Below are 16,579 nucleotides of genomic sequence, written 5' to 3'. Positions count from 1 at the left end.
CTTTCCTATATATACACCAACAATCAATATTCATCACAGGAACTGGCTGCATTATTAGCATAGCTCACTTACATACTGACAGACTGAGAAAGAAACGTATTCTAGTCCATAGCAGAAGATACAGTGCATTATACACACTAGGAATATGCAAGCTAAGTCTCTGTATAGTGCCATTAATGAGAAATGGCATATGAGAAAGCATGACCACAGCTCCTTTCTGCTAATCACTTATCAATGGTATGAGATAACATAAAACGCAGCAGAGAAAAAAAGAATTTGGTATCATAATAATGGTGCAAAATGGACTATAACTTTTATACAATAAGTCTCTATGGCCTGACACTGTGGTTAGCTGGTTCGACTCCCATAGGAGAGGTGAGAAGTGGTGGTATATTTTTTTCTTTTCTTATACTTTCTTTAATTAATTTTTTGCTATAGCTTCAAAAATTTTATTTGGTATTAAGGAGCGCACTGTGGTGTAGTGGTTAGTGTGATTAGCTGCCACCCCGGAGGCCCGGGTTTGATTCCCGGCTCTACCACGAAATTTGAAAAGTGGTACGTGGGCTGGAACGGGGTCCCACGGCCGCTTCCTTCCCTCTTCCTTGTCTATCCCTTCCAATCTTCCCATCCCTACTAAGGCCTCTGTTCAGTACAGCAGGTGAGGCCGCCTGGGTGAGGTACTAGTCATTCTCCCCAGTTGTATCCCCCGACCCAATGTCTAAAGCTCCAGGACACTGCCCTTGAGGCGGTAGAGGTGGGATACCTCGCTCAGTCCGAGGGAAAAGCCAAACCTGGACGATAAAGAGATTAAGAAAGAAACTAAGGAGCGCAAACAATGAGATTATTTTAGAGTTGAAGAAAAACTGAAAAGATGGAAGGAATAACCCTTGGCAAACCATTCGTCGAGCCATTTTCCAACTTCCTTGAAATTGTTGAAGTGCTGCTCTGTGCACAAAAGCTAATAAACAGGAAATAATTATTTCAATATTACAAACAAACAAAACAAAATGGTGGGTGACAGAGAAATTCTGACTTCATTTTTAACAGCAGATGGAAATACACAAGAAACACCTGAAATTATTTATTTAACAAAATCATTGTTGACCAGTGAAGCACCCTAACGAAAGTATTGAAATTAAATTAAATTTGCTTACTTAGTAGTGATAAGTGAGTAGGCCATATACTTGAGGTATGGGAACTGTTAGCAAACATGCAGGAATATCAATCGAACAGTGAGCTGTGTGTGGCAAGTCCACCGTAATATCAGCCTATATGTAGATCAGGACAAAGAGCTAAGGAGTACCTCCAGTGTCTCAAGGGAGGTGTGAAAAGTAGACGAAGATCAAGGACTGCCTGACCCAGAGCTCCCTAGATAATGGTTATGGAGGAAGGAGGAGGAGGAGAATAATAATAATAATAATAATAATAATAATAATAATAATAATAATAATAATAATAATAATAATAATAATAATAATATGACATGTGTCAAATTCAAACTCTGTATACTGTTCACTAGCGCCATTTCTTAGTGAAACCCGGAAAAAATTTAGGTTAACACTTTCTTTAATTAATTTTTTTTGCTATAGCTTAAAAATTTTTATTTGGTATTAAAGAACGCAAACAATGAGATTATTTTAGGAGTTGAAGAGAAACTTAAAAGATGGAAGGAATACGTCGAATATCTCTTCAAAGATGACAGAGATGATCCTCCACCACCTGATGAAAGAATCAATGAAGCCAGTCCTGAAATAACAAAGAGTGAAGTACTGAATGCCATTAAACTTCAGAAGAATGGTAAAGCCACTGGTCCAGACAGAATTTAAGCTGAAGTTGTTAAAGTTATAGCTGAACAGGACTCAACCGACCTCAGTCTACTAACATCATTGTTCAACAATATCTATACATCAGGAAAGATACCTTGTAACTGGCAGAGAACAACTTTCATATCAATACCAAAGAAGCAGAACTTCTCCCAGTGTGATGATTACTGTATGATTAGTTTGATGTCCCATATACTCAAAATATTTCTGCGAATCATACACACCCGGATTTACAAGAATCGTGAATCTCATATGGATCAGACCCACTTTGGTTTCTGAAATAGGCTCGGCACACATGAAGTACTCTCCTCCTTAAACGTACTAGTACAGAGGTGCAGGGACGTGAATGTCGATGTATATGCTTGTTTCATTAACTACAAAAAGGCCTTCGACTGTGTGAAACATGAAAAGATGGTAGAGATATTGACCAAAGCGATTTACGCATTACCAGCGCATTGTACTGGAATCAAACTGCAGATGTCAAAATCGACCAAAGAACATCAGAGGTGACTACAATCAGAAAAGGTGTTCGTCAGGGATGTGTGCTATCACCTCTCTTGTTCAACTTTTATTCTGAAGCAATATTTAGGGAAGTGTTGCTGGAAGAAAACAGCGGGATAGTTATAAATGGACAGGCAATTAACAATATCAGGTACGCAGATGATACTGTTGTCATAGCAAATGAATTACCTGCGCTCCAACACATGATAGACAAATTAGTCCAGCGCAGTGAAGAGTTTGGCCTGTTTGTCAACGCTTCCAAGACCAAAGTTGTAGTCTTCTCTAAGAGAAAAATCCAAGCAACCCTGTCAATGAAAGGCAATAAGATTGAACAAGTATCCTCCTTCAAATACTTGGGTACTGTGCTAGATGAGGAATGTGATTCCAAGAGAGAGATAAAATCAGGAGATCACTTTTTTTTAGCATGAAACAGCTATTTACAAGATCGGATCTAAATCTGCAATTGAGAATGTGAATGATTTGGTGCTATGTGTTCTCCATTTTTGTCTTTGGATGTGAAAGCTGGACCCTTGACTAAAATCTAGAAAAAAGAATTCATGCTTTTGAAATGTATCTATATCACTGCATACTTCGAATACCTTGGGTGCTGAAAATTTTCAAATGACAAAGTCTTTCATCGCATGAAGAAACAAAAAGAAATATTACTTACTGTAAAAAAAGGAAAACCCAATATCTAGGGCACATTATGAGAGGCGAGAAGTACCAGCTATTACAACTCATCATTGAAGGTAAGATACAGGGAAAAAGGTCTGTAGGCTTCATGGCTGAAGGACATCCGAAGATGGCACAACTGCACTTCAGAAGATGCTTTCCATGCTGCAACCTCCACTAGGAGACACCTGAAGAAGTAGAAGAAGAAGGAGAATTCTGACTTTTATGAACCAGACCCTCATGTTTTCTGAAAGAATGTGAATTCAGTTACTTTCTTTCCCTTTGTGGCTCTATATTTTCACTTTGTGCACTACGATTTGAAAATAACAGTTCTTCTGATATTTTTCTTCTGAAATGTGTTATGCTAACAGAAAATCCAGTGACGTGTGTGCATTCACAACAGTTCCACCAAAAATGATTTCAATAGCTATCCTTCGGTACCATTTCAGTGTCCTTCTGAGCACAGTATTATACCTTGCTATTTTGATCCGAAAGATCAACTGGGCTTTTCAACAACTGCACGAGGTTTCTCTACTGAACCAGACCGCCTGTTTACTATCATGTTCTGTTCCCCAGGTTTCATTGATAGCATCAAAATGTCAAGTTTATCTTTCCAATTTAGAACAGATACACTGCGATCACTCTCCTTGGCAATTATTTCACCTTTATTCAGATTTTAAAGAACAACCTCCTTTGGATTTCCCTTTCTATTGGTTCTAAGTGTTCCTAACAAGTATGTTTTGACATCAGGAAGTTTGTTGGTTAGTTCAAGACTGGTATAATTGCATAACAATGCTAGTAGGAACAGAGCTCTTGGCGTCTTGATCTCTCCCTGTATATATCTTCATGCTCCAAGTGTCACAACATTGTCACAACGTACTTTGAATAACTTGATTCCGCACTTGTGGTCTTCTGTGGTATGCACTCTTCTGTGAGTAGGCGGCACTAATGATTCACTGATGTAGAATTCAAGATTGGATGTGTATACATTTTGAAATTTCTCAATCAGAATGTCAGCACGTGGTTCTACTTTGTACAAGTGATCACTTTAAGGACAAAGGAACGTTAGTAACATTTCAAACCTATTTCTACTCATAATGTTAGAAACAATATTGTCCTTGTAAAGATTTCTTTTATTCCAATAATGGTGCAAACTTGGCATATCCACTAAAAAAAATCATTTCATACTTATCTGTAGGTTGTCAATCGTGACGAACAAGAAACGTCATCACCTGAAGTAAGACACTGTGGCGCATAAATATTAGTCTGACCAGTAAATTCAAAATGTAAATGATTCCCTTGTGGATCCATCCAACTAGCATTAGGAACTGTTGTATTAAGCCTATCAAAATTCAAATGCCTATCATCATTTGACAAAGTAATGTTCACGGAAGTTCTACCTATAACATTACAAACTGAAGATCTATCTGTTGTGGTTTTCTCTTCTTAGCAGAACCTATTTCTTCAGAAGAATCATTGTGGGACAGGTTACTTATAACGAGTGTAGGGGATCTTCCAAGGAATCAGTTTAAAAAAATACTTTCTTCCTCTGATTTGGAAGAATCTAGAAAGTGGAACGTGTTAAAAATGAATACGTTCTTATGTAGAACTTATCCATGTTTTTACAGTAATTACCAAAACCCTTAACTGGTAACATGTCCTTTGTCATTTCAATGATTCTCTTGGAATGCTTAGATTTTTTGCTGTCACAATAGCAGTAAATACCTATCATACACAGAAATACCACCCTACAACAATGATCACATAAAAGCGTGCGATTGCATATGACTTAAAAGAACACCAACAATCTTATACCAGTCCGGAGGCTGTTTTTCCTACTGCTGAAGCAGGAATGGCCCGAAAACATCTAAATGAAAGTATTTCCTATAAATGTGAGAGAAATTTACCCAGACCGCTATGTGGTCCCAGTGGAATATTTTTATGATGTGTTACGAATATTGTCAAAAAATAAAACATATGTTTTTAATTTCATTTATGCGCATTTATATTTTAGCCCATAGTTTCATACATTTAAGAAGGGATTAATATAAAAAATGGCACAGTCCAAAGGGAGGTTTCAAAAATATTGTCCGACACTCAACGTGTTAAGGTATAGCCCCAGCATTTGCCTGGTGTGAAAATGGGAAACCACAAAGAACCTACTCTTCTGCTTCTGCTACTGGTTGTGGAATTGAATTAGTGTAAATTAGGAATATGTAACTGTTAAGATATCTGAGTATGTCTCGTTTCTTGGGGCAAAAGTTTGGTACTATGGCATTTCCTAAGTTGAAGTGATGTTAAACTTAACATGCTATCGTATCACCACATGCAGAGAGCATCTTACCTGTATCCTAAAGAAGTAAGGCGTTGCTGCCAGGAGACCCTTCACCTCATGTGAGGTAGCTAGGCCATGGAAAACAGTCACATAGTCCTGCTCCTTGTCTGTTGTACACATTTCAAGCCGATAGTCAGTAATTGGAGCTCCATTGCTTATAGGCTCCTCCCACTGCACCAAAGCACTGTGAGGTGATCGACAAGTAACTTGCAGTGAACCAGGACACGCTGGTGGAGCTGCACCACTTAAAACCTCCAATACCTCGGACCAGGGTCCAGCCTATCAACAGTTTAAGAAAAATTCCATGTATGACAATAATGTGGTGATGAATATATAACACAAAATAAATGTGAAAGTATAAAAATATACATACAGGTAGACCTCATTCTACGCGATAAGTTACCTTCCATGGAATAACCACGTATACTGAATTTGCTTAAATAGTAATTTTATATGTAAAATATAGGGATAGGTTTTCGTTTAATCACATATTGAGTTTAAAATAGCAGAGATTCTTAATATTTTTACAAAAAATAACCATGATCATGTTTCTGAAATACATTTAAATGCAAGCTTTAACAATTAAAAATTTAACACTGAAACACACAGTAATAAACTAAACTCTGCATACAAGCTCTTCGCTTTAGCTTGAATAGCAGCTCCACAGAGAGACATGTGTTGTTGGTTGTAATGCTCAATCCAGTCCATTCTTCCCATTGCTTCCGAGCGAGATTTGGTCACTCTAGTCACACTTAAGTTAGTAGAAGACTGAGCAGTTCTTCGAATTGATTCCGCATTGTCACGAATAGTTCTCACAATAGATTCACTAAGTTTCAAAGCATGCTGAATTTCAACAATACGCTCACCTTCTCATAGCGATCCAAATCTTCTAACTTTGTTTCTAACAAATACGACTTTGGTACACTCTTCTTTCCTTCAACAGCCACACTTTCTTTCCTTTTACCTGGCGTTTTAAGTATGAAACCAGTCAAGTGCAACTTCACAGCACTACTGACCGGAACTGACGATTCACGTTTTGACAAACAGGACAGGAGATGCGCTTGCCCCGTTTAACCTTGGCGCACGACGTAATGTACAGATGGTAGCACTAGACTTAAAACCAAAATCACGTATGTGCAAAATTGCGGATCCGTGTGTAACGGGGTTCACCTGTATCTCTGATTACAGGAAGTTAGAGATAAGGACTGGAACGTACACATGGATAAATATGACATGTCAATGTAGAAAGAGAGAGGATATAGATATACAATACATAATCAGTAAATGTATAAGATGGTACGCAGAAGTAGATAGAGTATTACCGAGTATGTGATAATAACAACATAGGGAGATGTAGAAGCTGCTTCCACTTTCTGTAACCTCAGCACTAGGTGATAAGTCCTGGCTATCTTTGCTCCCAGGAATTAACCTAGTACTCTTTTCTAGTGTAGGCTGATATGGAACCATTCCTAATTGATACCCCAGATGGTGTACAAGAAATACAGTTCCTCCATATGTTCCATGCAAAATTTCTGCTGTGCTTGATGATTGGTTTAGGAACACCAAGGACAACTTGACCACAATAAGTTAAAGACATAAAAATATCACAATTTATTGTTTCACAACTGTTTCGCTTAATAAATAAGTATGGATTAGCAAAACATCAACCTGATCTATTTGATAACAACATACAATGTTATATTACACATCATCATTATTATCCTATTTTCATAATTTTCACCTTCTTCCTCAACCACAAAAAGGCCTTTGACTGCAAAGCTTGGAAAAATTGTGGAACATGCTAGATGAATATCAATTATGAACACCACAGCTATAATGGTAGATAGCGATATCTCGGAATATTTTGGTGTGTCCATGGCGTCAGACAAGGCTGCATCTTGTCCCCCCTCAATTTTATGTCTACGGTGAGTACATGATAAGGAAGGCACTAGATGATTGGATTGGAGGCATCTCAATTGGTGGGAGAAAAATTAATAATTTGCAGTTTGCTGCTTGCCAGCAGTGAGGAAGAGCTTTTTCAGAAATGCTAACAAGAGTGAAGAATGTAAGTGACTGATAGAGCAGCACAGTTTATGAATTTCATATTCATAATGTTCTGTATTAACAGTATACAACATACAAAATTCCCTTGACAAAAGGAGATTTAAAATGTCCACCTTAGAATTCTTATATTAAATCACTTGAAGTGTTCTCTTAGTTTGCTGCGGCTGCATGCTCCTTTGGGCTTCCAGCCTACTGTATCCAAACTGTGCCTTTGCTTGGATTGGTGATGTTGTATGTCCAAGCCGGTGGATTAATTCGTTAGAAGACTCTTCATGATTGGCTGATAGTCTGCTCATTGCGATCGAAACATTTCTGACCGACGTCAGGGTTTACAATTATGGTTGACTATTTTAAAGAATTACTTAACTGTGAAGATCAAAAAAAACCATTCGATTTTGATCCTTCCCCAAAAAATAAAACTCCACTGGAAAAGGTTATACCGCCAACTTATGATGAAGTGATCAAAGCAATAAATTCCCTCAAGAACTACAAAGCAGCAGGAGAGAATCAATTGGTAGCAGAACTATGGAAGAAACCTTCAAAATTGACATAAACATATCATAGACATCTGGAATTCTGAAGAAATGCCTGAGGAATGGACTACAGCAATAATCCAGCCACTGACAGAAAAAGTGATAGATCAGATCGCAGTAATTATTGGGGTATATCCCTGCTTGATGTTACTTATAAGGTTTTCTCTAAAATTACATATACAAGAATTCAGGAACAACTTGACCAGGAACTGGGAGAATATCAGGGAGGATTTTGACCAGGATGAAGCTGTCTCGATCAAAGCATCAGTCTTAAGTAGATCATGAAACACCATAGAGTTCGGAACAAGAGATTAATCATCACTTTTGTTGATTTCAAAAAAGCTTATGGCAGTATTCACCGTGAGTCACTACTGAAAGTCCTTAAAGAATTTGGTTTACACCAAAAACTCATCAATCTTATTGGAATCACTCTTAAGAATACTAACTCAAAAGTCAACTTTAGAGGTGAATTGTCTGAGCCATTTGAAATCCATACTGGACTTTGACAGGGAGATGGACTCTTGCCATTATTGTTTAACTGTGCCCTGATGAAAGTCATGCGAGAATGGGTAAAGGAATGTCATTCAAACATCAAGATAGGCAGAAATATTAAACTTAATTGCCTAGCATTCGCAGATGATCTTGCATTACTAACAAGTAGTGTAGAAGAAGCTAAATTTCAAATTGAAGAACTTGAGAAAATTGCGCAAAAATCGGACTGCAAATCTCCTTTGAAAAGACTGAAATGATGCCGACCTTCAGAACTGAAACACCAGCCATTCACTTCGACAATGGCAAACAAATTAATATTGTGAATAAGTTCAAAAATCTTGGGGAAATTATAACCTGGAACACAAAAGAGAAAACATTGATCGACAGAAGAACATCTAAACTGAGAACTGTACAGCGAATCACCTGGCCAACTTGTAAAAAAATCTCTCTCTCCATGAATGCTAAATTTTGACATTACAATACAGTTGTAAAACCCTAAGCAAGTTGATAAATTTAACACTTTTCAAGCTGAACACTAAATCAACACCCGATAAATTGCAGAAAGTAAATAGAAGAATCATCAGGACAATCATCAATAAGAAATGCCAAGTTGATGGCCAATGGAGATTATCTACCTAATGAAGTGGTATATTGTGAAAGCGAATCAATAATAGATACAATGCAGGTAAGGAGAATTGCCTTTTTCTTTTGTGTCATAATTTCAGACTGCCAGAAACCCGACCAGTGAAGCAGTTATTTAGTTACTTCTGGAAAAACAAAACAAAGAACACTTGGTTCACAGAGATCATAAATGATTTAGATGAATTAAATTTATCAATGCTCCAAATTGAAGGCAGAGAAGAGAGGAGAATACCAAGGAATAAAAACTTGCGATTCAAACTCATAACATCTGAACGAAGGAAGTACACCATTATTGACAACCAAAGGGCAGCCAGGTCCGACAGAATGAAGAAGTTTTGAGAGTGGAAGAGCAAGCTGAAAAGCTGACTCCATTTAATACTATTAGACTTTAATGTATATGACTGATTAATGTGCTCCATTGGGGCGTAAACTATGTAAAAAAATCACTTAAGATTATTGAAAAAGTTTATACATGTTTCGGCCTTCAGTAGGCCTTCTTCAGCCACATTTTACAATACAATGAACAGACAAAATGGTGTACAGGCTAGTCAACTTGACATGTGTTATATGTAAGCTCTGGGGAAGTATTCTTTATGATTATATTAGACATGTTTGCAAAATTACTAAGTGGTTTAAAGGGAGTTCGGGTTTAGGAAAGGTTATCCCAGTGAGGCTCCACTTGTAGGATTCCAGCAAGATATGGCATACATTTTACTTTCACAAGATCAAAAAGGGGGGAAAGCAGAATAATGCCTAACAGTGTTCAGAATTTTAACTAATAATGTAAGAAATGTGTCTCATTTTGCACGTGTATGCTTATTCTTTTTATTCATTCTCCCGTAAAAATGGTCATAGCAGCGCAATCTATGTGCTAAACAGAGTTAAAAATTGCAATTAATGAAATAAGAAATGTCTCTCATTTCCTGCTCATATACTTATTCCTTTTCATTTTTTCTCTCGATAAAAAGGGAAATGAAGATTATGATGAAAAAATTATAAGAGTGTGTCAGCCATATTGGCTGATTGTTTTAGGACTTTTTATTGTGTCAGAGGTGGCGATATCTTCTTGCTGTGTTGAATAATGGGAGTGATGTTACATTGTGGATATTTCAGCCGAAAGGCAGTGCTTATTAGCGCCTGTCATAATTATTATGTCATTCCTACCGGTGAGAGTTTCGTAAAGATTTGTCATTTCATTCCTAAATTTTCCAATTCCCTGACAAAGAATTAAACCTACGACCTTCCTGGTGAACTGAGTGAAGAAGAAGAAACTTTGGATGGAGAAAGCAAGCAAAACAAATACAAATTATTCTAAACAGTTTGTTGTTTTCTCATTGTCATCATCCAGAATGAGTTCTGGTTCGGTAAAGGACGTGAGAATGGTTAATATCACAGCCAGATGCATTCTAATAAAATAGAGTATTTTATGTATTTGCAGGGAACACTGGTCTTCTCTGCCACATCCCAACATACCAAATGAATGGAGAGTTGCAATAGTAGCCCTTGTGTATAAAGGAAAGGGTGATAAGACATAAAGCTGAAAATTACAGGCCAGTCAGTTTGACATGCATTGTATGTAGGCTTTGGGAAAGCATTTTTTCTGATTATATTAGACATGTTTGCAAACGTAATAACCGGTTTGATAGAAGGCAATTCGGTTTCAGGAAAGGTTATTCCACTGAAGCTCAACTCGTAGGATTGCAGCAAGATATAGCAGATATCCTGGATTCAGGAGGTCAAATGGACTGTATTGTGACTGACCTATCTAAGGCATTTGATAGGGTAGATCATGGGAGACTACTGGCAAAAATGAGTGCAATTGGAATAGAAAAAAGAGTGACTGAATAGGTGGGCTAAATTTTTAGAAAATAGAACTCAGATAATTACAGTAGGCAAAGCTTCATCTGTCCCTGTAATAATTAAGAGGGGAATTCCTCAAGGCAGTATTATTGGACCTTTATGTTTTCTTATATACATTATCAATGATATGTGTAAAGAAGTAGAATCAGAGATAAGGCTTCTTGCAGATGATGTTACTCTGTACAGACTAATAAATAAGTTACAAGTTTGTGAGCAACTGCAAAATGCCCTCGATAATGTTCTGAGATGGACAGTAGGCAATGGTATGATGATAAATGGGGTTAAAGGTCAGGTTGTGACTTTCACAAATAGGAAAAGTCCTTTCAGTTTTAATTATTGCATTGATGGGGTGAAAGTTCCTTTTGGGGATCATTGTAAGTACCTAGGTGTTAATATAAGGAAAGATCTTCATTGGGGTTATCACATAAATATGATTGTAAATATGGGTACAGATCTCTGCACATGGTTATGAGGGTATTTAGGGGTTGTAGTAAGTATATGATGACAAGTGTACCGAAGCCTCAGAAAATGCTAGGGCGCTCCCCACAAGCAATATGCAATTCTGGTGATGCTGGGAGAAAAGAGAGAAATGGACAACCAGCAAACAAATACATCAAGATAGTGACCATCAATGTAGTGAAACTAACGGGGAGAGTGGAAGAAATTGTAGATTTTATGGTAGACAAAGATATAGCATTGCTAGGAATCAGTGAGACCAAATGGAAAGAAAAAAGTTAAGAGGAAACTAAAGAAAAGATATACCTTATACTACAGCGGAGGAAGAGAAGCCAAAAATGGTGTAGGTCTCATAATTGGAAAAGTCCTAAAGGAATACCTAGAATTGGTGGAAAACAAGGCTGGAGACATTTTGGTAGACTTTTGTAGAAGAAATGAGCTGATCATTGGTAACACATCGTTTCGAAGGAATAACAGTCAGAAGATAACAACATATAGTTGGGATTACAAAATTAAGATTACATTTTGGTCGAGAAAGGTAACAGGAAAATGTTGGTAGATGTAACAGCCCTCTCAAGTGAATCTTTTGAAGGAGATCACACAGTTGTGATAGCTAATTTAAAGATGGGAAAGATACAAAAGGTGACTGAGATTAGGCAGAGAAAACTTAAGGGTGTGGAAATTGCAGGAGAAGGAAATAAATGAAGAGTTCCTGTCACACATTAAAACAAGTATACCTAAGGAAGACATCAGAAGGGTCGAAGAAGAATGGGACCTGTGGCAGCGTATCAGGAAAGAAGAAAGATCAAGAAACACCCTGGTGGAATGACAGAGTAAAAGATATAGTTAAAAGGAAGAAGCAAGTTTGATAAAGAAGGCTGAGAAACAGAAAACAGGTACTGCAAGAAAGAGTGCTCCAAGGTGGTTCAAGAAGAGAAAAAGAAATGCTGGCAAAAATTCACTGAATCTCTGCAAGAAGGTACAACCGGAAGCAAAAAGATCTTATTCCAGTGGGTTAGAAAGAAGAAAAACCCAGGTGAAGGTGCTAATTTAATTAAAAATGAACAGGAGGAGGTGATGACACTGAAGCAGTATATATTGCGGAGGTGGGGAAAATACTTTGAACAGCTTTACAATGTGCAAAATACCTCGGTACAAGGACAAATCAAAGAACCAGATTTAGTGCAGATGGAAGATAAGGAAAACAAGGTGTCCATGGCAGAAACTGAGTGGGTCACTAAAAGAATGAAACAAGCCAAGGCCGCTGGAATTGACCAGGTCACCATAGAAATGATAATAGCAGTGGTTGTATAGACTCTTCAGAGTGATATAGAGAGAAAAGAGTGGACGAAAGGGGTCATTATACCAACTTTCAAGAAAGGAGAGAGGAAGCAATGTGAAAATTATAGAGGAGTGACACTGATACCTGATCCTTGAAAGAATCTTGGATAGAAGAATAAGAGACAGAGTAGAGGCAGAACACCAGTATGGATTCAGAAGAGGCAGGTCCACATTTGACCCAATATTTATATTGCGTCAAATGATGGAAAGGTATTGGGAATATGGAAAGGACATGGTAGTAACATTTTTTGATATTCAAAAGGCATATGACAGTGTCCCACGGAATTTGGTAAGGAAAACGTTGACAGAGGCACAGACTGGGAATGAAACAATGCAGATGGTAATAGCATACTCTCAAAATTGCGAAAGCTGTGTTAGAACAAAAGTGGGTCAAACTGAATGGTTCAGAGTTGAGACAGGCTTAAGACAGGGAAGTGTATTGTCTCCCTTACACTTCATTATCACCATGGATCGAATTCTACATAATATCAAGGAGAAGATGATGGGCGAGCAAGTAAAGTCTATGCTCTTTGCTGATGACATTGTAGTTTGGGGAGATAATGAAGTGGAAATACAGACACAAGTGGATTTATGGAATGAGGAGATAAGAAATTTTGGAATGAAGATTGTTACTGCGAAAAGCAAGAATTGGATCATGACAAGAAGTAACAGAAAATCCAGGGGAGTGATAAAAATAGGAAAAGAACCTCTTGAAGTAGTGAAAATTTTTTAATATTTGGGCGGCATGATGTCACAAGATGGAAATTTGGATGGAGAAATTGATTTAAGAATACAGCAGTCTACAAGTTTGTACCAGTGTGTGAGAGACATTGTATGGAACAAAGATGTGCCAATGAAGTGCAAGAAGGTTTTATACTCATCCTATTATAAACGTATACTGATCTATGCTTAGCAGCCTGGATGTTGACTAAGCGGAACCAAAGTAAGATACAAGCAGCTGAAATGAGGTTCTTGAGGAGCATACAGGGAAAGACAAGACGAGACAGAATACGAAATGAGGAAATAAGGAGAAGCGTGGGAGTGTGTAAACTTCAAGAAGAGATTGATATAGCAAAGCTCAAATGGTTTGGACACATAATCAGAATGCCAGGAGAGAGAATACCAAAGAGAACATTCATGGATACAAAGACTGGAAAAAGGCCTAGGGGATGGCCTGGAATGAGATGGAGGAGCTCTGTTGTGGACTGTATTGCAAATAGAGGAGTCGATAGCAATAAAGTACTAGAAGAGGAATGGTGGAGGGCTTTGGTATACTACCCTACCCAGAGAGAACCTGGAAAAGGGAATGGATGAAGAAGGATGTAAAGGAGAAGGCATATAAGTCTCTGGTAAGAAACTCTGAAAAGTGGTGGCAAAAGGGGCTCTGGTTAAGACGCAGCAGGTCGTTATGCTACTTAGGTTCCAGAATGGGTAAAAATTTTTTTTTAAAATGCAATGTAAATTTTAATCGTATACCAGTTGTATAGTATCATTTGAAGTAATTCCACATACTGTACATCAGTTGACTATATTTGTAAGTAGTACAGGAGATATTATAAGTAGAATTTTGTAAACAATATAAATTTATTAAGGATGAGCTGTGTGTTTAATAGAAAAAATTGTTAGCGTAAATTGTATAATATTGTATTATACGAAAATGTTCTTCTCTTGTTAATTTAATATTTAGTGCTTGACAATAATGTATTTTAGTGTACCATTTGCCACCGAGGTGACACTTCATTTGCAAATAAAGAGATTTTGATTTAATTTTGATTTGAGATCCCAACTAGAGTCTGGTTCCAGTATATGGAACCGTCACCAGGATTACTTGATTCAAGAACTGGAAAAAATCCAAAAAAAAAGCAGCTCGATTTGTTCGGAGTGATTTCCGACAAAAGAGTAGCGTTACAAAAATGTTGCAAAGTTTGGGCTGGGAAGGCTTGGGAGAAAGGAGACGAACTGCTCGACTAAGTTGTATGTGAATGAAGTCAAATAAATAATAAAGTTTAATTATTCCACCTACTCAATACATAAAAAGAGATGTTAATAAAGAATTAAATCTGTAAAATATAAAACTATAGGGACATGTTTCGCCCTTTAATTAAGGGCGTCTTCAGCCTAATCCAATCTGAAAGTTAATCAGGTACCTGATTGTAATTAAAATACATATGAATATGAAGATGATGTTGGAAATGTGTTTCAAATAGTGAGCGAAATGGTTGAAAATAGTTTTGATATTCTTAAAATGAAACCTTGATAAAGTCTAATATACAAATAGTCGTAAATTTAAGAATGTCCTTGTTTAAAAATTGGAAACAAATTTTATACTGCTAGTTTTTTAAGAACGTAAATTTTGCAAAGAGATGTTTCCGTTGCTCACTTCAAGTGAAATAAATTGTTACGTTGAAAACTCTGGTTGAGGGTGTTAGAGAAAATTTATCGGGTTTTAAACAGTTCAAGCGTCAGCATAAATATTGTTAGACTGTTGAAACTCTCATGTGAAGAGATGAAACTCCAGTCTTCTAGAAGCACAAGTGAAGAAGAGTGCTTGATGGTAAGTAGCTGTGTTAAATATGAAGTCTGTAACAATAGGAGAAATTACGTGTTAATGAATGAAATTGAATGAAAGGAGAGTTTAAAGGGAAATCGAAGTGTGTAAAAACACTTACCTCTTTATTAATGTTGAAATTGGTTGACGTAAAGAAGAGTTGGAGAGAAAAACGTTGTGTGCAATTTCATTTATTTTCAATAGTAGTGTTAAATAGCTGCTATGGTAGCATTGAAATGACTGATATTTAAGTTACTAGTGTTACAGATGATGTGAGATTAATGGAGGAGAGGCTCGAAGCGGTGTGCCAGGTTTATATGCTATTGGCCGTGGCAGGTAGCAGGAAATGAGTTCAATTCTTAGAACAATATAAAGAGAAATGATATCATCAGTATCAAGTGGAATTCAAGTAATTAAAGGGCGAAACATGTCCCTATAGTTTTATTTACAGATTTAATTCTTTATTAATATTTTTTTAATGTATTAAATAGGTGGAATAATTAAACTTTATTATTTATTTGACTTCATTGTACATTTCAATAAGGACCAAAATATGAGAATTATAACATGTAAGTTGTATGTTCCGAGCTGTCAGTGGAGAGATGACGTGGAATGACATTAGTAGATGAATAAGTTTGAGTGGCGTCTCTAGGAAAGATCGCAATATGAAGATAAAGCTGGAATTCAAGAGGACAAATTGGGGCAAATATTTGTTTATAGGAAGGGGAGTTAGGGATTGGAATAAATTACAAAGGGAGATGTTCAATAAATTTCCAATTTCTTTGCAATAATTTAAGAAAAGGTAGGAAATCAACAGATAGGGAATCTGCCACCTGGGCTACTGCCCTAAATGCAGATCAGTAGTGATTGATGATGATGAAGAACATCTTTTCTTTTTTTTTTTTTTTGTTTGCTCGTTGCTTTACGTCGGACCGACACAGATAGGTCTTATGGCGACGATGGGACAGGGAAGGGCTAGGACTGGGAAGGAAGCGGCCGTGGCCTTAATTAAGGTACAGCCCCAGCATTTGACTGGTGTGAAAATGGGAAACCATGGAAAACCATCTTCAGGGCTGCAGCTAACGAGCTCTGTAATGCTGGTTTCAGGCCACCTTGTACTGCACTCTCAGATTCCAACTAAGCTGTATTGGAAAAAAAAAAAAAAAAAAAAAAATGGCTAACGTCCTATAAGAAGATAAGATAAGAGTTTCTTTTCATGATAAAATCTCATAGATCCACCTGACATTAGGTGAATCAGTTAAAAAAGTAAGGCTATTCTAATAAGGGAAAAAGTGAGCAAATTCTTTTTATA

General features: G+C 37.1%; 1 protein-coding gene across 3 annotated transcripts in view; it reads right to left on the bottom strand.

Moving 5' to 3' along the window:
- The window catches only part of LOC136877620 (fibronectin type-III domain-containing protein 3a), a 384,749-nt gene that overhangs the window by 34,736 nt on the left and 333,434 nt on the right, over positions 1-16,579 (bottom strand). For all 3 annotated transcript variants that reach the window (XM_067151798.2, XM_067151799.2, XM_067151801.2), the window contains one exon: positions 5,341-5,610. In XM_067151798.2, the coding sequence (XP_067007899.1) occupies positions 5,341-5,610 (270 nt within the window). The remainder of the gene's footprint in view (positions 1-5,340; positions 5,611-16,579) is intronic.

The sequence above is a fragment of the Anabrus simplex genome, chromosome 7 (genome assembly GCF_040414725.1).
Source record: "Anabrus simplex isolate iqAnaSimp1 chromosome 7, ASM4041472v1, whole genome shotgun sequence".
NCBI classification, from domain to species: Eukaryota; Metazoa; Arthropoda; class Insecta; order Orthoptera; family Tettigoniidae; genus Anabrus; species Anabrus simplex.
The sequence above is the reverse complement of the archived record's forward strand: the minus strand, read 5'-3'. Positions and strand labels throughout refer to the sequence as shown.